Source organism: Hemitrygon akajei, chromosome 14 (genome assembly GCF_048418815.1).
Source record: "Hemitrygon akajei chromosome 14, sHemAka1.3, whole genome shotgun sequence".
NCBI lineage: Eukaryota > Metazoa > Chordata > Chondrichthyes > Myliobatiformes > Dasyatidae > Hemitrygon > Hemitrygon akajei.
Genome location: NC_133137.1, coordinates 14,638,242 through 14,654,902, shown reverse-complemented (window position 1 = coordinate 14,654,902; position 16,661 = coordinate 14,638,242). Strand labels below are relative to the sequence as shown.

At 37.5% G+C, this 16,661-nt stretch overlaps 1 protein-coding gene across 2 annotated transcripts in view; it reads left to right on the top strand.

The window, feature by feature from the left end:
- Nucleotides 1-16,071, top strand: part of fbxo21 (F-box protein 21) — a 28,458-nt gene extending 12,387 nt beyond the window's left edge. The window contains exons 3-12 of one of the 2 annotated variants that reach the window (XM_073065482.1): nt 1,388-1,482; nt 1,610-1,731; nt 2,065-2,211; nt 2,704-2,834; nt 3,786-3,922; nt 7,849-8,025; nt 9,592-9,724; nt 10,585-10,775; nt 14,633-14,790; nt 15,549-16,071. In XM_073065482.1, coding sequence (XP_072921583.1) covers nt 1,388-1,482; nt 1,610-1,731; nt 2,065-2,211; nt 2,704-2,834; nt 3,786-3,922; nt 7,849-8,025; nt 9,592-9,724; nt 10,585-10,775; nt 14,633-14,790; nt 15,549-15,721 — 1,464 coding nt within the window. In that variant the 3' untranslated portion in view covers nt 15,722-16,071. Of the gene's footprint in view, nt 1-1,387; nt 1,483-1,609; nt 1,732-2,064; nt 2,212-2,703; nt 2,835-3,785; nt 3,923-7,848; nt 8,026-9,591; nt 9,725-10,584; nt 10,845-14,632; nt 14,791-15,548 lie in introns of those variants that run through there. The other variant, XR_012101350.1, reaches the window with a different exon arrangement.
- Nucleotides 16,072-16,661: the final 590 nt, after the last annotated feature.

Sequence of the window (16,661 nt, the reverse complement as noted above, 5' to 3'; positions counted from 1 at the left end):
TTAAAGATGAGTGAATAAGACTGTGTAATAGAACATGGTATCTGGCCATGCATGTAATCATGTCACAGTGAGTTAATCTGTGAAAGGCCGTGTTGTATGTCCTGCAGAGCATGGTATTATTACTAAGTCCTGAATTCCTGCACTTGAAGGATGTAATAGAGAAAAGGCTGGTTGTTAGTGATTGCATTTGCTACATACTTTGAAAATCTGTGGATTCTTATGTTGATGATCTTTAACCTCTCAATTAAGTCCAGCAATAACTATTGGGATGCTTGTTGCCAAAGCATTATTTAACACAACCTCTGCAAATCCATGTCATTACTGCATCACAAATAATAGTGTGTTTTCAGAATAATTTGTTTTAATTTTGACAGAAGTCAATCAATTGCTTCTTGTTTTAACTTCACTATTTTAATTGCTTGGGACAGAAGGCTCATGACACTAGCTTCCTAATGTAACTGAAAAGCATTTCAACAAGCTTGATGCATTCTTATTATTTTATTAAATAGCCTTACTGTGTAGTTGTGTCATTGATCCTGATATGGATATAATCAAAATTAATGTTTCATTCTCATTAAACATGTACTAAAATGTTTTTAGAATAATTAGAAATGCATCAGTGTCCACATTAATTTTCCCTAAGATTGAGGCCACTTTGAATTACAAATGATTCTTTATAGAAAAAGGACAGTGGTTATGTAAACAGAAAATAATCTGAATATACTGTACTTGATAAATAGTTTATTGAGGAAATTTTTACTGGAAAAAGTACATCAGGGTCAGAATCAGGTTTAATATCTCTGGCATGGTATGTTCTAAAACTTGTTATGCAGCAGCAGTACATTGCAATACCTAATAATAAAAACTAAATAACAGTAAGAAATGTGTGTATTTATGTGTGATATATCACACATAAATACACACACTTACTGTAATTGACAGCTTTTATGCCAGTGATGTTAAACCTGATTCTGACACTGGTGTACTTTCATTTTATTTACTGATTTATGTGTTTGCGGCATCACTCCTTGAAGATGTCCTGGATATTGTGGTAGCTAGTGCCATGATGGAGCTGACTGAGTTTACAGCTCCCAGCAATTTATTTTGATCCTGTGCAGTAGCCCCCCACCCCCACCACCACCAACATACCAGATGGTGATGCAGCCAGTTAGAATGCCCTCCACATTGCATCTGTAGAAATCTGCATGCTACCAATAACCATATGTATGCATTAGTGGTGTTTATCTCTGCATGAATATGGAACAGAATTAATTCATAAGACATGACTATATTGCAGTTTATAATTGTCATAAAGAACTTTTAAACTATTTCATTGCCAGCAGATGGCGCTCCTATGGCATTGTTGTAACCAGGTATTTTGTTGCAGGTTCCTATTGATGGCTTTAAAGACATTGAGGCTTTGGGTGGTCCTTTTTATTTTATTGAAGATGAATTGTTGTCCATCCTAAATGAAGATGGAAGGTGCGTAAATGATTAATGATTTAGAGATTTTAAAAAATTCAGGAGCATTTTACTCTAGAAAGCCAATTCCCACATATAAATAGAAAATCAAGTGTTGGATGCTTACAAATAACATTTAATAATGCAGGAAGCACTTGACGGGGAAATATTATTCTCGGAAGATATTGTGCTTTCTGCGCCAGCAGAACATAATGGAAAAATTGAAGGAGTTTCTTTCATCTTCTCCAGAACAACAAAAGTTAATAGAAGGTAAATCTTTTTTAAAAAAAAATATATATAAATAACTATGTATCTCAGAATTCTTATCTGATGTTTATGCAAATAAATTTGCTTCTCAATACTAAGATTGCAATTAGAAAGGTAATGCTTTGAGAAGTTGGTCAGCTAAAAGAATGCTGCATGTGAAATATCAATTTTAAATTGTCTCCCTAAACGTACCATTCATTAATGACAGAGTAAGCAGCTAATCTATACTTGGGGCTCCTGCAGTGTTAATAGAGGTATTAACATATTTAAAAAAAAGTAATTGCACAATATCTAACTCTGAATGTAAGCTTAAAGTTTACTTTATCATCTTATCAGGTGTGGTGCTCATAGACCAGTACTGCAACCCTTTAGCAGATACCTCACGGGAGGATATCCTGTTGCAGCTGAGCCATATAACAGAGGAGGTGAAGAAAGTTCTGAGTTTAATGAAATCATCTCATCCAAGTATAACTGCAGAAAGAGGTACTTATCTTTAAAAAGTAAGCTTGATTCTTGGGTTAATTTAACTTCAGTCTTCAAGGGTACAGTGAAGTCCAACATCAGACACTCTGTAGGCTTGTATTTACATTTGGAGAAACAAGGTTGTGTCCTGAACTTGATCAACGTTAGAACTTGTACTCCAGATGGTTTTATGTAAACAGCCATGATCAAAATCTGGCATATTTTAGGAACTGTTTCTATGTACACAATTTTTGGAAACGACATTTCCTTGTGTACATCTGTCTTTGAGCAACTAGATTGAAGGCATATCACTGGTAACAAAATAACCTTTGGTGGATGGGAACAGAATATCTTTTATTTTAAATGTAAAGCACCCTGATTATTCATAGTAAATCCACACGTACTCTAATATATATATGAAAAATTAACATGAATTCTTAGTTTCTCTGCATTGTTCTATTCATACAATTTACATAATTTGATTTGCAAAACTTTTGTCGGTTCATTTTTCAGATGGCGTATTTATTGACTTAGAACTTCAACAAGAAGTTCTGGATGTTATGAACTTTGTCTTGTACAAGCAACTGAAATTCAAAGGGAATGAGGATGATTACTACAATCCCATGAATTCCTACATACACCAGGTCTATTACATTTGAGATGAAGCTTTGTCCAATTGTAAATTAAATACAGTTTATCTTTGTTAATTGGGACACACCAGGGCCAGTACATTTTGGCCCAATTAAGTGACTTCCCCAATTAGCCTAAGTTTTATGGAAATAGGTAAGGTATAAAAAGAAAAACTGCCATGTATCTGGGTAACAATTTGCGTTATTTAAATGAAATACAGAACAAATTAGAACACCATCAATACTAGTACAATATTATAAAGCTGTGTATTAGTTCCTAATAGTTATTGCCAGAAGAATTAATCCAGAGTGTGGTGTCGTGTTCTTTTGATTGACTGTAAACGAACAAAATCAGTTCAGACATCTAGTGTAGGTAATTGACTGCCTTCATACAATCCTTTCGATGATTGCAACCTCCAAATCTTCCTTTTCATTGTAACATTCAGGACAATTGTTGATACCTTCATAATTCCTAACCTGAAGTAGTGAAATCATTTCATTTTCATTCTCAGTCATTTCTGGCATCTTCAAGCCTGAATGCTTGGAAATGCAATGAGCAAAAACAGTTCTGAATTTCTTACAGCTTATTGCTCACAACTATCAGTGATGAAAATCACCACATTTTAAACACAAACACGCAACTGACACTATTTAAAAACTGTCCGCTTTAAGCACAGTGTCTAATGGGCACGCAAGTGTACATGACTGATGTTAGTTAGAAGCTGCTCGGCAGCAGTCTCCCACCCCAGTTAAGTGGCAGAGTGTACCAGATTATTGATGGAAATTCCGGATATTTTCTGGATCAGCTTTTGTTCCTTAAGAGTTGACCCAAATAAGTGGCTGCCCTGATTAACCTATATGGCCCAATTAAGCAGAATCTATTGTACTTAAAAATCATTATTTCTTTGTTTTGTCTAATTATGAAGTAAATGCTTAAAGTAATTTTCTGTTTAATTTTGCATCAAGGTGCTCAGACAAAAAAAAGGAATTCCCATCACTCTTTGCGTGATATATTCAACAATCAGCAAGAGCCTGGGTATACATCTGGAGCCAGTCAGCTTTCCTGGTCACTTTCTCTTAAGATGGTGCCAGAAACCTGAAGGGTAATAATGTCTAAGTGGTTTTGAAACATGATTTGATTTCATTTGTTTGATGATAGAAGAAGCTAGTATTCATCAGCACTTATTATAGCTTTTTAGCATCCTTAATCAATTGCTCCTCAAATATAAGACATGAGCTCTGTACTCATGAGTTACCTCTACCTTTTCACTTCTCTTTTAAAGAAGCAGCCTTAAACACCATGTCACCTCTATTAATTTCCTTCTTTAGTATGGCATCTGTTTTTGTTTGAGAATAGTTGAATTGGTTTATTATTGCCACAGGTCTCAAGGTACAGCGGAAAAACTTGCCATCAGTACAAATTATTTCACCATATCAATGCATCATAGAGCAGTACAGCACTGGACAAGCCATGTCGTACCAATCTTAATGGCTAAGTTATACTAAATGTCCTCTTCCCATGTATCACCCATATCTCCCCCCCCCCCCCCCCAATCCCTTCATTTTCATATATCTGTCTAAAAGCCGCCTTAACTCCACCAAACTGTCTGTTTCTATTACCTCTGGTAAACCATTCCAGGCACCTACCCTTCTCTGCATTTAATTAAAAAATAACTTGCCACTCTTGTTGCCTTTATACTGTTCCCTCTAACCTTAAAAGCATATCCTCTGGTATTTGATATTTCTATCCTGAGGAAAGGATTCTGCATGTCTAACCTACCTACATATCTCATTAATTTAAGAATTCCTATCATGTCCTCAGCGTGGTATCTGATGGTGAAGAGAGAACTACACAAGTTTTGATTATAGCTTATACGTCCAGTCAAGGGAGCATCGTGTACACTTCTGGCAGTCTCTTCTGCATGCTTTTCAGGGTCTCCACATCCTTCCCTCCATGGAATGATCAGAATTGCACACAACACTCCCAAGTGTGTTCTGACCAAAGTTTTATATAGCTGTATAGCTTTATATAGCAAAGTTTTATGTAAGCGTTCCATAATGCCTTCTTTACCATCTTATACATTTGCATAGCTACTTTCGGTGAGCTGTGGACCTGGACCCCAAGATTCCTCTGTACCTTATTGCTGACCATTTTACTGTATACTTTCTTCTTTCATTTGATCTTCCAAAGTACTACACACCGCACTTGGCTGGTTTAAACGCTATCTGTACTTCTCTGCCCATATCTGTAATTCATCTATATCCTACTGTATTCTTTGCTAATCCTTTACACCATTCACTACTCCACCAAGATAGATCATCTGCAAACTCATCTACATTTTCATCCAAATTATTGATAAATATCACAAACAACAGAGGTACCAGCCTTGATCCTTGCCAGATACCACCGGTGAATACCCTCTAGCCAGAATAATGGCCTTCCACCCTCAACTCACTATCTTCTATAGTTGGCCAACTCTGAATCAAATCTTGCAATTACCCTGGATCCCATGCATTTTTTATCTCCTGAATCAACCTTCCATGTGGTACATTGTCAATTGCTTTACTAAATTCCATGCAGATAATGTCCACTATTTTACCCTAATTAAGCACCCTTGTCACTAATTCAAAGAAAACTCAAATCAAGTTCGTAAGGCATGTCCTGTCATGCTGACTCCCCCTAAGCAGGCCATGCCTTCCTAATGTGCATACTTCCTATCCCTCTGTATCCACTCTAATAGTTACCCTGCCACTGACATGAGGGTCACTGGCCTACAGTTACCTGGAATATCCGTTTCCCTTCTTGAACAAGGAACAACTCAACAAGAATCTTTGTGATCTCACTTGTTGCTAGAGTGGATACGAAGATTCTCATCAGGAACCCAGCGATCTCCTCCCATGCTTATGGGATAAATGCCATCAGGCTCTGGGTAGAGACCTACCTTAATGCTTTTCAGAACATCCAGTATTACCTCTTCAATCTCTGTATTGGCATATATAGTCTGTTTTTACTCGTCCAATTCCTTCTCCTTGGTAAATTCTGATGCAAAGTATTCATTTCATGCCCCAGACACTTGCTCTGACTCAAAGCTTATATTTCCTTCTTATCCTTAAGTGCACCTACCCTCTCCTTAGTTATCCTCTGTTTCGTAAAATAAATATAAAATATCTTGGGATTATACATGACCCTGTTTGCTTAAGGACATTTCAAAGCAGTAACAATGTAGAATGAAGTGTTACAGTTACATTGAATGCACTAATGTGCAAGGGCATGACAAGCTGGTTTGTGAGGTTAGAGTCCATTCTATTTTACAAGAGATCCATGAACTAGTCTTATAACAGTGTCCTTGAGCCTGATAGTGACTGCTTTTAGGCTTTTGCATCTTCTGTCTGCTAAAAGAGAATGTGTGGGTTGGGAGGAGCCTTTGATAATGCTGGCTGGTTTTCCAAAGCAGTGAAAAGTGTACACCGTCTTTGGAGGGGAGGCTGGTTTTTATGAGGAAGATCTGTGTTCATAACTCTGCAGTTTCTTGCTGTCTTGGGCAAAGCTGTTACTATACCAAGCTGTAATGTGTCAGGATGAGATGAAGAATGGTGAGGGCAAATGAGGACTTTTTGGATTTCCTTAACCTCTTGAGGAAATAGAGGTACTGAGATACTGGTGAGGTTTCTTAGCCTTGGCATCTGTGTGGTTGGCCTAGGACAAACTATTGGTGATGGTTACACATAGGAACTCTCGAGCATCTCCAACTCAGAGCCAGTGATGAAAGTAGGAGCATGTGCAACTTCCACTTCCTGAAGTCACTAACCATCTATTTTGCTGACATTGAAGGGAAGGTGGTTGTCTTAATACCATACTGGAACCTCTGTCTCCTTCCTGTCGACTATCTCGTTGTTATTTGAGAATCAAACTTGTAGATGGAGTTAGCAGAGTCTGGCCACATAGTCATGAGTGTATGGGAGTAGAATAGAGGGCTGAGGTTGCAGCCTTGTTGGGCCAGTAAAATGCTCTAAAGATGAGTACAAGACCAGGTAGATGACATCTACTGTGGACCTGTTTTAGTGATAGGCAGCAGATTGAGTGGTCTTGCAGGTGGCACTGATGTGGGCTATGACTAGCCTCTCAAAGTACTTCATGATTGTGGGTGTCAGAGTTACCAGGCAATAGTCATTGAAGCACATTACCAGGATGATAGGGCGTTCTTAAAGCAGGTGGGATCCTCAGATTGAAGCAGGGAGAGGTTAAAAATGTCTGCAGATAACCACCCCCCAGTGGAACTGCTGAGGATCTAATGACATGGCTTTGGTCTATCCAGGCTGCAGGTTCACTCTCTGGAAGACTGATCTGATGTCTGCAGTGGTCACTGTGGGTTCAGGTGCATTGGAGACTTTTGGGACATTTCCCATTTTGTGCATAGAATGTATTAATGTTGGTGATCCTGCCTGACTTTGTTTTGTAGTCTTTTAAAGCATGTGGGCCTTGCATACCTGACGGCTTGTCTGGGACTTGATTTTGGTCTGATATTGCCTCTTGGTATCCCTGATAGCTTTACAAAGGTTGTGCCTCAAAATTAAGTGTCAGATAATTTGAATGCTGCAGAGCTACATGTCAGAGCTAATCATTTGTCAGATTTAGTCATTTGATTACACAACCTATTTTCAGGAAAGATCTGGTCTGTGATCATTTAAAGGACAGGTTTGCCTTCAATACAAAATACATACCTCTAATATAGATTGTATTTTGATAATGAGGCTTTTAAAATTGAGCATAATGTCAAATAAAATCTGAGCAAAATTACTAGATGAATTGTGCACAGATTATAGTCCTTTTGCAATGCAAGGGCTCTTGGTAAAACTTGTTCAAGAGATGTAATTTTAAACATGGTTTGTTACTACCGAGGACATATCCCAGAAATCGGCCAATTATTTTGATTCATTTCTTTAAAGTTCTATTATTTGCTATTATATAATGGTTTCTGTTCTGGGTTGCCATGTCTACAGTTGAATCTTTTTGTATATTTTTTCTCAGGAGTACTAACATGTTGGACTATATTTACATTGATGCTTTTAACAATGGGAAACGCTGTACGGCAAAGGAATGTGAGCATCTGAGTGGTCAGAAAGTTGCAGCGAATTTTTACTGTTCTGTAACTATAAAGGATGTGCTTTTCCGTATGGTAACAAATCTGTTCCACTTGGGAAAGAGGTATGTGAATGGATATCGCCTGAATGTTACCAAATAATTGGAATAACATTTATTCAAAACCATATTTTCACTTCAGAAAAACAGGAAATAATTGATCATTCATGCTGGCACAAATCAAATGGCATGTTTCAGCTTTGCTACTCTTGTATGATTCCTGATTTCACGGCAAGAATAACAATGGAAGTTGTTTCGGAGAAGGTCGCCTGTTGGTCCATAAGGATGTAGGACTTTTATGATTTTGAACAGGCCTGTTGGTTATGGAATTATGGAGGTACAAAAAATTTGGCTTCAAAATGCAAATTGCATAATATAAATTTAAAATTGAAAAATATTCAATTATTTCAACACTAAAACACTGCATTTATTTTAAAGTTTTGACAGTGTGTGGAAAATAATGATTGATTCCTGTCTGTGTTTGATTAAATGTTTGGAGAATCGCTAAACCTGACTCGCTATCTGTCTACATTACTCCAGAGAAATTTAAGTAATATTGCTAGTGCAGATATTGGAGCATAGATCATTACAGCACAGTACAGGCCCTTTGGCCCATCGTGTTAGGCCAACCTTTTAACCTACTCTAAGATCAATCTAGCCCTTCCATCCTAGTTAGTCATTCAAAGTTCAGTGTATATTATCTAATGAAATATTAATTCAATCCATGTCATCTTATGTAACTTCAGTTAGCATTGTAGGAAATATTATTGGCTTATTATTAGTATTATTGGTTTATTAGTGTCTCATGTTTCAAGATAGTGGAAAAACTTGTATACTGTTTATACTGATCAAATTATTATAGTGAGCTAGAATAAAGTAAAGCAATAACAATGCAAAGTGTAAAAGCTACAGAAAGAGGGCAGTGCAGATAAACGATAAAGTGCAATATTGTAACAAGGTAGATTACAAGAGTCCATTTTCTTCAAGAGTCTAGTAACAATGGGATAGAAGCTGCCTTATAGGTTGGTGGTATGCTTTCAGGTTTTTGTATTTTCTACTTGCAGTTTCTCTAGCAGCAAAGTATTTCATTCTCAATTTGTTTATGATGAGTTTTCAAATGTCAGAAGGTTAAAAATCCAAAGACATATACCACAACCTAAGCTGATAATCTGGATAGATTGTCTTTAGTGCAAACGATGCTTTATTATTAAAGATCTTGCTATTGAATAAGACATTCATTAAACTGAAGCCTTGTACTGTATGAATTAATGAAAAAGATAGAGTGATATTTGAAGAAGGTCAGCGAATTTTGTTGATATTCTGGCTATCACTTCTCCCTGACTCAAAAGAAACAAATAATTCGTCTTTGCATTCATTTGCTGTGCTTTGGAATCTTTTGTGCACTTTGCACCTTAATAACATTGACCACATTTTAGACTGTATATAATTAGCAATGACATGTTTTGGGAATTTCTGGGTGAAAGGTGTCAGGGATGTACACTTCTCATACTGTATATTTTAAAAAAAGCCATTTACATCAAATTAGAACACAAAAATGAAGAACTTAAGAAAAGAAACATTTATAGAAAATTCTTTTGTTGCACTTGTCTAAATTAATTTTGTGATTTGCAGAGAGGACAGTGACCAGTCTTACCAATTGCTACGGAATGCTCTTGATTTATATCTTACCTTGGCTCCTGATGATGTTCAATACTTGATGCTTCAGGCTAGACTTTACTTTCATCTGGGGATCAATCCAGAAAAGGTAATTGGTGAAGCTCAGTCTCATTTAGATCTACATCTGGGTGTTAAAGGGGCTGCGGAATGCAATATTAATTGACTCCAGAGCACATCAGAGCCTCAGTCCAAATATGGAGCAAATGAGATCAATTCTGTAAGAGAGGTGAGAGTGATTTCTCTTGACATCAAGGAAGCATTCACCAGGTTTGGTATCAAGGAACCCTGGTAAAACTGGAATCAGTGAGTACCAAAGGAAGAAATAGTTCAGTAGTTAGAGTTATGACTTGCACAATGATTGTTGTTATTGGAATTTGGTCATTATTGCAAGAGTTCCTCAGGAGGGTATACTGAACCCAATTATCTTCAGCTGCTTCATCAACGACTTGGTCAGAAATGGCAATATTCAGTGAGTGCACAGTGTTCGGTTCCAGCAAATGAAACCACCCGTGCCTACAAGCAGTCACAGCTCGACAGCATTTAGTCATGGAATGATAAATGGCAAGTAACATTTATTCCATGTACATCTGTAAATAGAATTGGAACTCAAAATGTGCAGGGCCACGGGTAAAGAGCACCTCAGTAGTAACTGACGGTTCTCTGAGAGCAGAAACGATGTGCTAATTGACATCTTGTGCTGTATAATTCTATGAAGCTATACCATAAGAACATTCAGAACAAGCAGAATAATTTTGTAAAGAACCACAATCCATTAGCCTGTTGCAAATCAGTTCTTGAATCCATATTTAAAACAGAGGGTCTGGTACATTGAAGGCTATTCAAGGTTTGGGATTTTTACCACATACTGTATTTGGATCTCTGCGTTTTTGATTTTGTAATTTTTAGGGTATCAATAAACATTTTATTCCACTGTTGTCTTTTACATAGGTATTGGACATTCTTCAGCACATACAGGCAGTGGATCCCTTACAACATGGTGTGGTGGGGCACTTGGTTCAGCTAACCATGGAGCAGATTGCTCGCAAGAACCAAACAGTTGAAGTTCAAGTGAAACGGCATACAGATGAGAAGCACAAAGGAATAGAGTTCTCAGTGGGACTCATTATGAGGCACAAAAGGTACCTCCAGTGTTAATGCTGTCACTGCAATTCAGATGTGTCCAAATTGCCCTCTTAACACCTAGCGAGGTTTGTGGTGTTACTATTATTTGGTAGTAATTGTGCTGAAGTTAGTAATGACAAATGATCTGTTTTTAATGCTGATAAAATAGATCTTCTTCAAATTAATCGCCCCATGAGACAAAAACTTCTTTATAGATTTTTTAAAAATTAATGCTGGTAATCAGCTGAGCAAATGCTAAAAGTTGTTTCTTCATTTTTTTACCATCTGTCAAATACGGGTTTAAAAATAGGTTTGGGGATGGGGGTGTTGAAGTTTGGATTGATAATGACATCAACAGCAATAGGAATAAAAGTATCAGGTGTCTTTATTAAATATAAAATATTCAAAATGCTCAGCAAGTCGAACAGCACCTGTGAAGAGATAGACTGTTAAGATGCACAAGCATTTTTAAAACTTGGATATAAGTGACAGTTGAGAAAAATGAAATTTTCCTGTTTTATTTTGCCATGCTTATTATTCGTTCATTGTGCCATGCATTAATTTTATCTAGATGTAAAGTAGGTATCTTTATATACCAAGAATCTGACTTTCATAATGTGTACATGTTTCTATTGCACATTCAGATCAGTAATTATTTAAATCACCTGAAATACTTGGGCTGAATTTTGCTTGCTGCAGCTGAAGGTTGACAGCATTTGTCAGGTACTGAGGCCATAAAGACTCAGGATGCTCTTAGACTCTATAATAATTTGAGTTGCCCCCTAGATATTAAAGGTCACAAATTCAACCCTTCACATCCAGCAAGATGGGCAAGGATCATGGGGAGTGACCAGGTAGTAGGAGTGTGTGAAATCTAACATAGCAATCAGTACTGTGCTGAATTTATACATCCAGATAATTAAAGCGAATTATGGTTGACACTATTAGGTCTCAGCCCAAAATGTCAATTCATTTCCATAGATGCTGTTTAACCTGCTGAGATCCTCCAACATTTTGTGTGTGTGTGTGTTGCAATAGTTTACAATATCTGTAGCCTTATCGTTTCCAAATCAAATCTTCCAGCATATATACCTGGAAACCTGGCAACTTTCCATTGATCTGTTACAGTACATGGTCATCATTAGCAAATACCCTCTGGCACCTGGTGACAGGAGATACTTTGTGAGGCTGCACTGCAAACAAGAAGAAAAGTTGTTAATATAATTAACACACACAAAATGCTGGTGTGTCAGCAGATCAGGCAGTATCTACGGAAATGAATAAACAGTCAATGTATCATGCCAAGACCCTTCTTCGGGATGTTAATATAAATTATTGATCAAGGTTTAGATGTGACATACAGTGATTATACAGCTTTTGTCCACCATGGTGAATGTCATTTAACAATAAATGTTATGGTGAGCTGAAACAACCAAGCCTTTCGGTCATCTGACAACCAATCGCAGGCTGGCTTTCATTGGTCACTGTTCTTATCAACATCTTGAATGCTTATGGGTTAACCATTTAAGTCGTCGTGCTTTGGGATGCACTATTGAAGTTTCAGCTTTGAAATTGTGGTAGTTATGTGGTTTTACTGAACAAATGTTCACTTGGGCTTTGTTTTATTTCCTGGCTTTGGGTCTCATCAGTGGTTATAGCAGGTGAACTCAACAAATTGGAATGGAGATGCTATATTATTTCAGCAGAAGCCATGCACGATCCTAAAACAGCAGCAAGCTCAGTTTGAGGTGGACTAGCTGCAGTTAGTTGAAACCTTGACCAGCAGGTTTTTAGTGAGTCCCATGACGTTGGTGTCAAACACTGAATAGAATTTGTGCGAGCCAGTTGTTGCGGACATTACCAGCTTCCAGTTTGATGGAGCTTTGGGAGTTACTTTTGAATCATGGTTCAAACATTACAAAGATATGTTCTGGATCAAGTTTGCCAGTAACGACGACTGGTGGAAAACACGTACTTTGCTCCAAAATGGGCGTTACTTTAACTTCATTCTGCCTAAGAACCCATGTGACCTATCTTGTGATGGACCTGTCTGACAGCTAACAAGCATTTTTGGAGAGCAATCATCTTTTCATTGTTCGCTACCATTTCCTACAGCTTGTTAAACACGACGCTGATAATTTCATAAGAGCATAAGATAAAGGAGCAGAATTAGCCCATTTGGCCCATTGAGTCTGCTCCTCCATTTGATCATGGCCGATCCATTTCTCTGGACTACAATCTTCTGCCTTCTCCCAGTAACAAATAGACAGACATACTTTATTGATCCTGAGGGAAATTGGGTTTCGTTACAGTCGCACCAACCAAGAATAGTGTAGAAATATAGCAATATAAAACCATAAATAATTAAATAATAATAAGTAAATAATGCCAAGTGGAAATTAGTCCAGGACCAGCCTATTGGCTCAGGGTGTCTGACACTCTGAGGGAGGAGTTGTAAAGTTTGATGGCCACAGGCAGGAATGACTTCCTATGACGCTCAGTGTTGCATCTCGGTGGAATGAGTCTCTGGCTGAATGTACTCCTGTGCCTAACCAGTACATTATGGAGTGGATGGGAGACATTGTCCAAGATGGCATGCAACTTGGACAGCATCCTCTTTTCAGACACCACCGTCAGAGAGTCCAGTTCCACCCCCACAACATCACTGGCCTTACGAATGAGTTTGTTGATTCTGTTGGTATCTGCTACCCTTCATGCCCTGATTAATCAAGAATCTATCAACCCCTGCCTTAAATATACCCAATGACTAGACCTCCACAGCTGCCTGTGGCAACAAATTCCACACTCTGGCTAAAGAAATTCCTCCTCATCTCTGTTCTAAATGGACATCCATCTATTCTGAAGCTGTGCCCTCTGGCCGTAGCTCTCCCATCATAGGAAACATCCTCTCCACATCCATTCAATTGAGTCCTTTCAACATTCAGTAGGTTTCAGTGTGATTTCCCCCCTCATTTTTCTGAATTCTAGTGAGCACAGGCCCAGAGCCATCAGAAGCTCCTATGATAAGCCTTTCAATCCCAGAATGATTTTGAACCCTCTGCAATGTCAGCACATCCTTTCTTAGAAAAGGGGCCCAAAACTGCTCTCGATATTCTAAATGATGCTTCACCAGTGCCTTATAAAGCTTCAACAGTACATCTTTTTTTTTATATTCTAGTCTTCTCAAAATTAATGCTAACATCACATTTGTCTTCTTCACCACCAACTCAACCTTGCAAATGAACCTTTAAGGAATCCCGCACAAGGGCTTCCAAATCCCTTTGCATCTTAGATTTTTGAATTTTCGCCCCATTTAGAAAATAGTCCACGCCTTTATTCCTTCTATGAGAGTGCATGGGACGCACTGGCTGGGTGGGGGTAGAGGCAGATACATCAATTATTCTGAGCTGGTTAGAGAGGCGCATGAATGTGATGGAAATGGAGGAATATGGACATTCTGTAGGCAGAAAAGATGCCAATTTGATTACTAATCTAATTAATTTGGCACAGCATTGTGGCCCAAAGAGCCTGTTCCTGTGCTGATCTGTTCTCTGTCATGTTGTCAGTATTATTTTTTTTTTGCACATTGTCAGTGTTTTTGATGTCGTTTTTCATAAATACATTTGTATTTTCTGTTTCTGCACATACCTGCAATAAAATGAATCTCACGGTAGTATATAGTAACATATATGTACTTTGATTATAAATTTACTTTGATGTACAGAGCACATGCTACTTCAGTGTCTTTTTTACCATTTGCTTCTTTCACCTTGTAAATTCCAGTTAATGCAACATGATAATCAATAGTATGTCTTAATAGCTATGGTTAAAAATAATCTGCTTGTTTTAAAAATGCCTTCTTGTCTGAATTCAGGTATGGATATGACTGTGTAATATACGGATGGGATCCTAAGTGTATGATGGGGTTAGGTTGGATGAGAACGATGGGAGTTTATAATCTACCACATGGGCCTGATCAGCCGTTCTACAACGTCCTTGTTCAAGATGGTTCGTGTAGATATGCTGCGCAAGGTAAGTAAACTCACTTTTTTTCTGTGGTCTGGCTAATTTGTAGGATAATTCATACCTGTTGATATTGAATGCTGCAAGATGATACAATAAATTATACAAGAGTGTGGTTTAAAAATATTAACTTGTGCACAGAGACTCCCCTTGTGACAAATTGGCTGTTGGGCTACAGCTCAGGGAATAATGTTGAGCATTGGCCAAGAGGATAGGCAAATTGGCTGCTGAATTATCTGGAACTACTCCAGCACTGCTGAGTTTTAGAAAGAGTAATTCTTTTTGGGTAAAAGTTAGTAATTGACAGATTAATCACACACCACAAAATTGAGATGAATAGCATCATGGCAAAAATAGTAGTGCATTGCCAAAATAAACCTTATTTGAATTGAAATAGTACCTTTTTGAAATAGTTTTTGTAAAATTAAAATGGAGTGATTTTTTTTTCAAAATGTTGAATAAATCATAAAAATTCTGAGCCTAGCTTTGACTACTGATCAGTTTATTACATGCAGATTGCTGGTGTATCTTTAAGCTATATATTCTGCGTGGTTTCTAAACTTTAAATAAATTGAAAAGCAGACGATGCACTTTATACTTTTGCCCATGCCCATGTGTTTTGCAAAAGAAGATCCATTTCTAAATGGCAATTCTTAACACCAGAATAAAGAAAGATGCTGTTTAAGACCTTTAGTGTGTGTTATGTATAAAGTAAATGTGTTTACATTTTGTCATTTGAAATGTTTGTGTCCTGATTAATATTACAGAAAATCTTATTTATCATTCATCACCAATGGAAATAAGCCATCAAGAAGTTGGTCGCTACTTTTCAGAATTTTGTGGTACACACTACGTTGCAAATGAGGAATTGCAGATCCAGTACCCAGATGACTTAGTATTAACATCACAGCTCGTGATGAAGGTATATGACTGTTCCTGAATGATTTTCTTTGTTTTGGGAAGAGGTAAAGTGCTACATTGGGTGTGTCTTTAACGAGCAGGACAAACCAAGTGAATTCTATCAATATAAACTTGGAAATCAGCTGTAAGTATCTCAGGACATCATGTGCACTATATATAAATGTAATTTTATGCACATTACTGGCTTTGAGAATCTGTGTATATTAAAAATATGCAAATATAAATCATTTTTATTGCCAAACCTGAGGCAGTTGATTTGCTAATAATAAATTGCAGTATAGCATTGTGTAAGTTGAACTATGTTCTATTAGAAGTTTCCTAATTTTAGTGTGAAATCCTGTAAAACAATAAAATTCATTTCTGATTGTGCTATTTTGTCAGCAGATTCATACTTGCATTGTATGGAGGAAAGCATCACAAGGAAGGTTTGTCCTTGAAGCAGATCAAACTGAATGTTTGGTTTGTCACTGAACTGAGAATGCTTGTTTAAAATCAGCTGTTCCTGGGTGGCAATCAATTGGAGATACAACTTTGAGTCTTGGTGGGATAGAAGAGTGGCTGACTGGCAGGAGGCAAAGATGGGAATAAAGGGGGCCTTTTCTGCTTGAGTGTTGGTAACTTGTGTGCCACAGGTTTCGTTGTTTCGTTCGTTTTCATGCTGTATGTCAGTGATTTGGATGAAGCAATCAATGGCTTTGTGGCCTAGTTTGCGGATAGTGTTGAGGAAGCAGGATGTCTGCAGAAGGACTTAGATTGTGGAAATGGGCAAAGAAGTGGCGGATGAAGTATAATGTAGGAATGCACATTGGCAGAAGGAATAAAGGTGTGGGCTATCTTGTAAATGGGGAGAAAATTCAAATATCAGAGGTTTAGAGGGACTTGGGAGTCCTTGTGCAGAATTCCCTAATGTTAGCATTCATTTTGAGTGGACTAGAATACAAAAGCAAGGATATAATGCT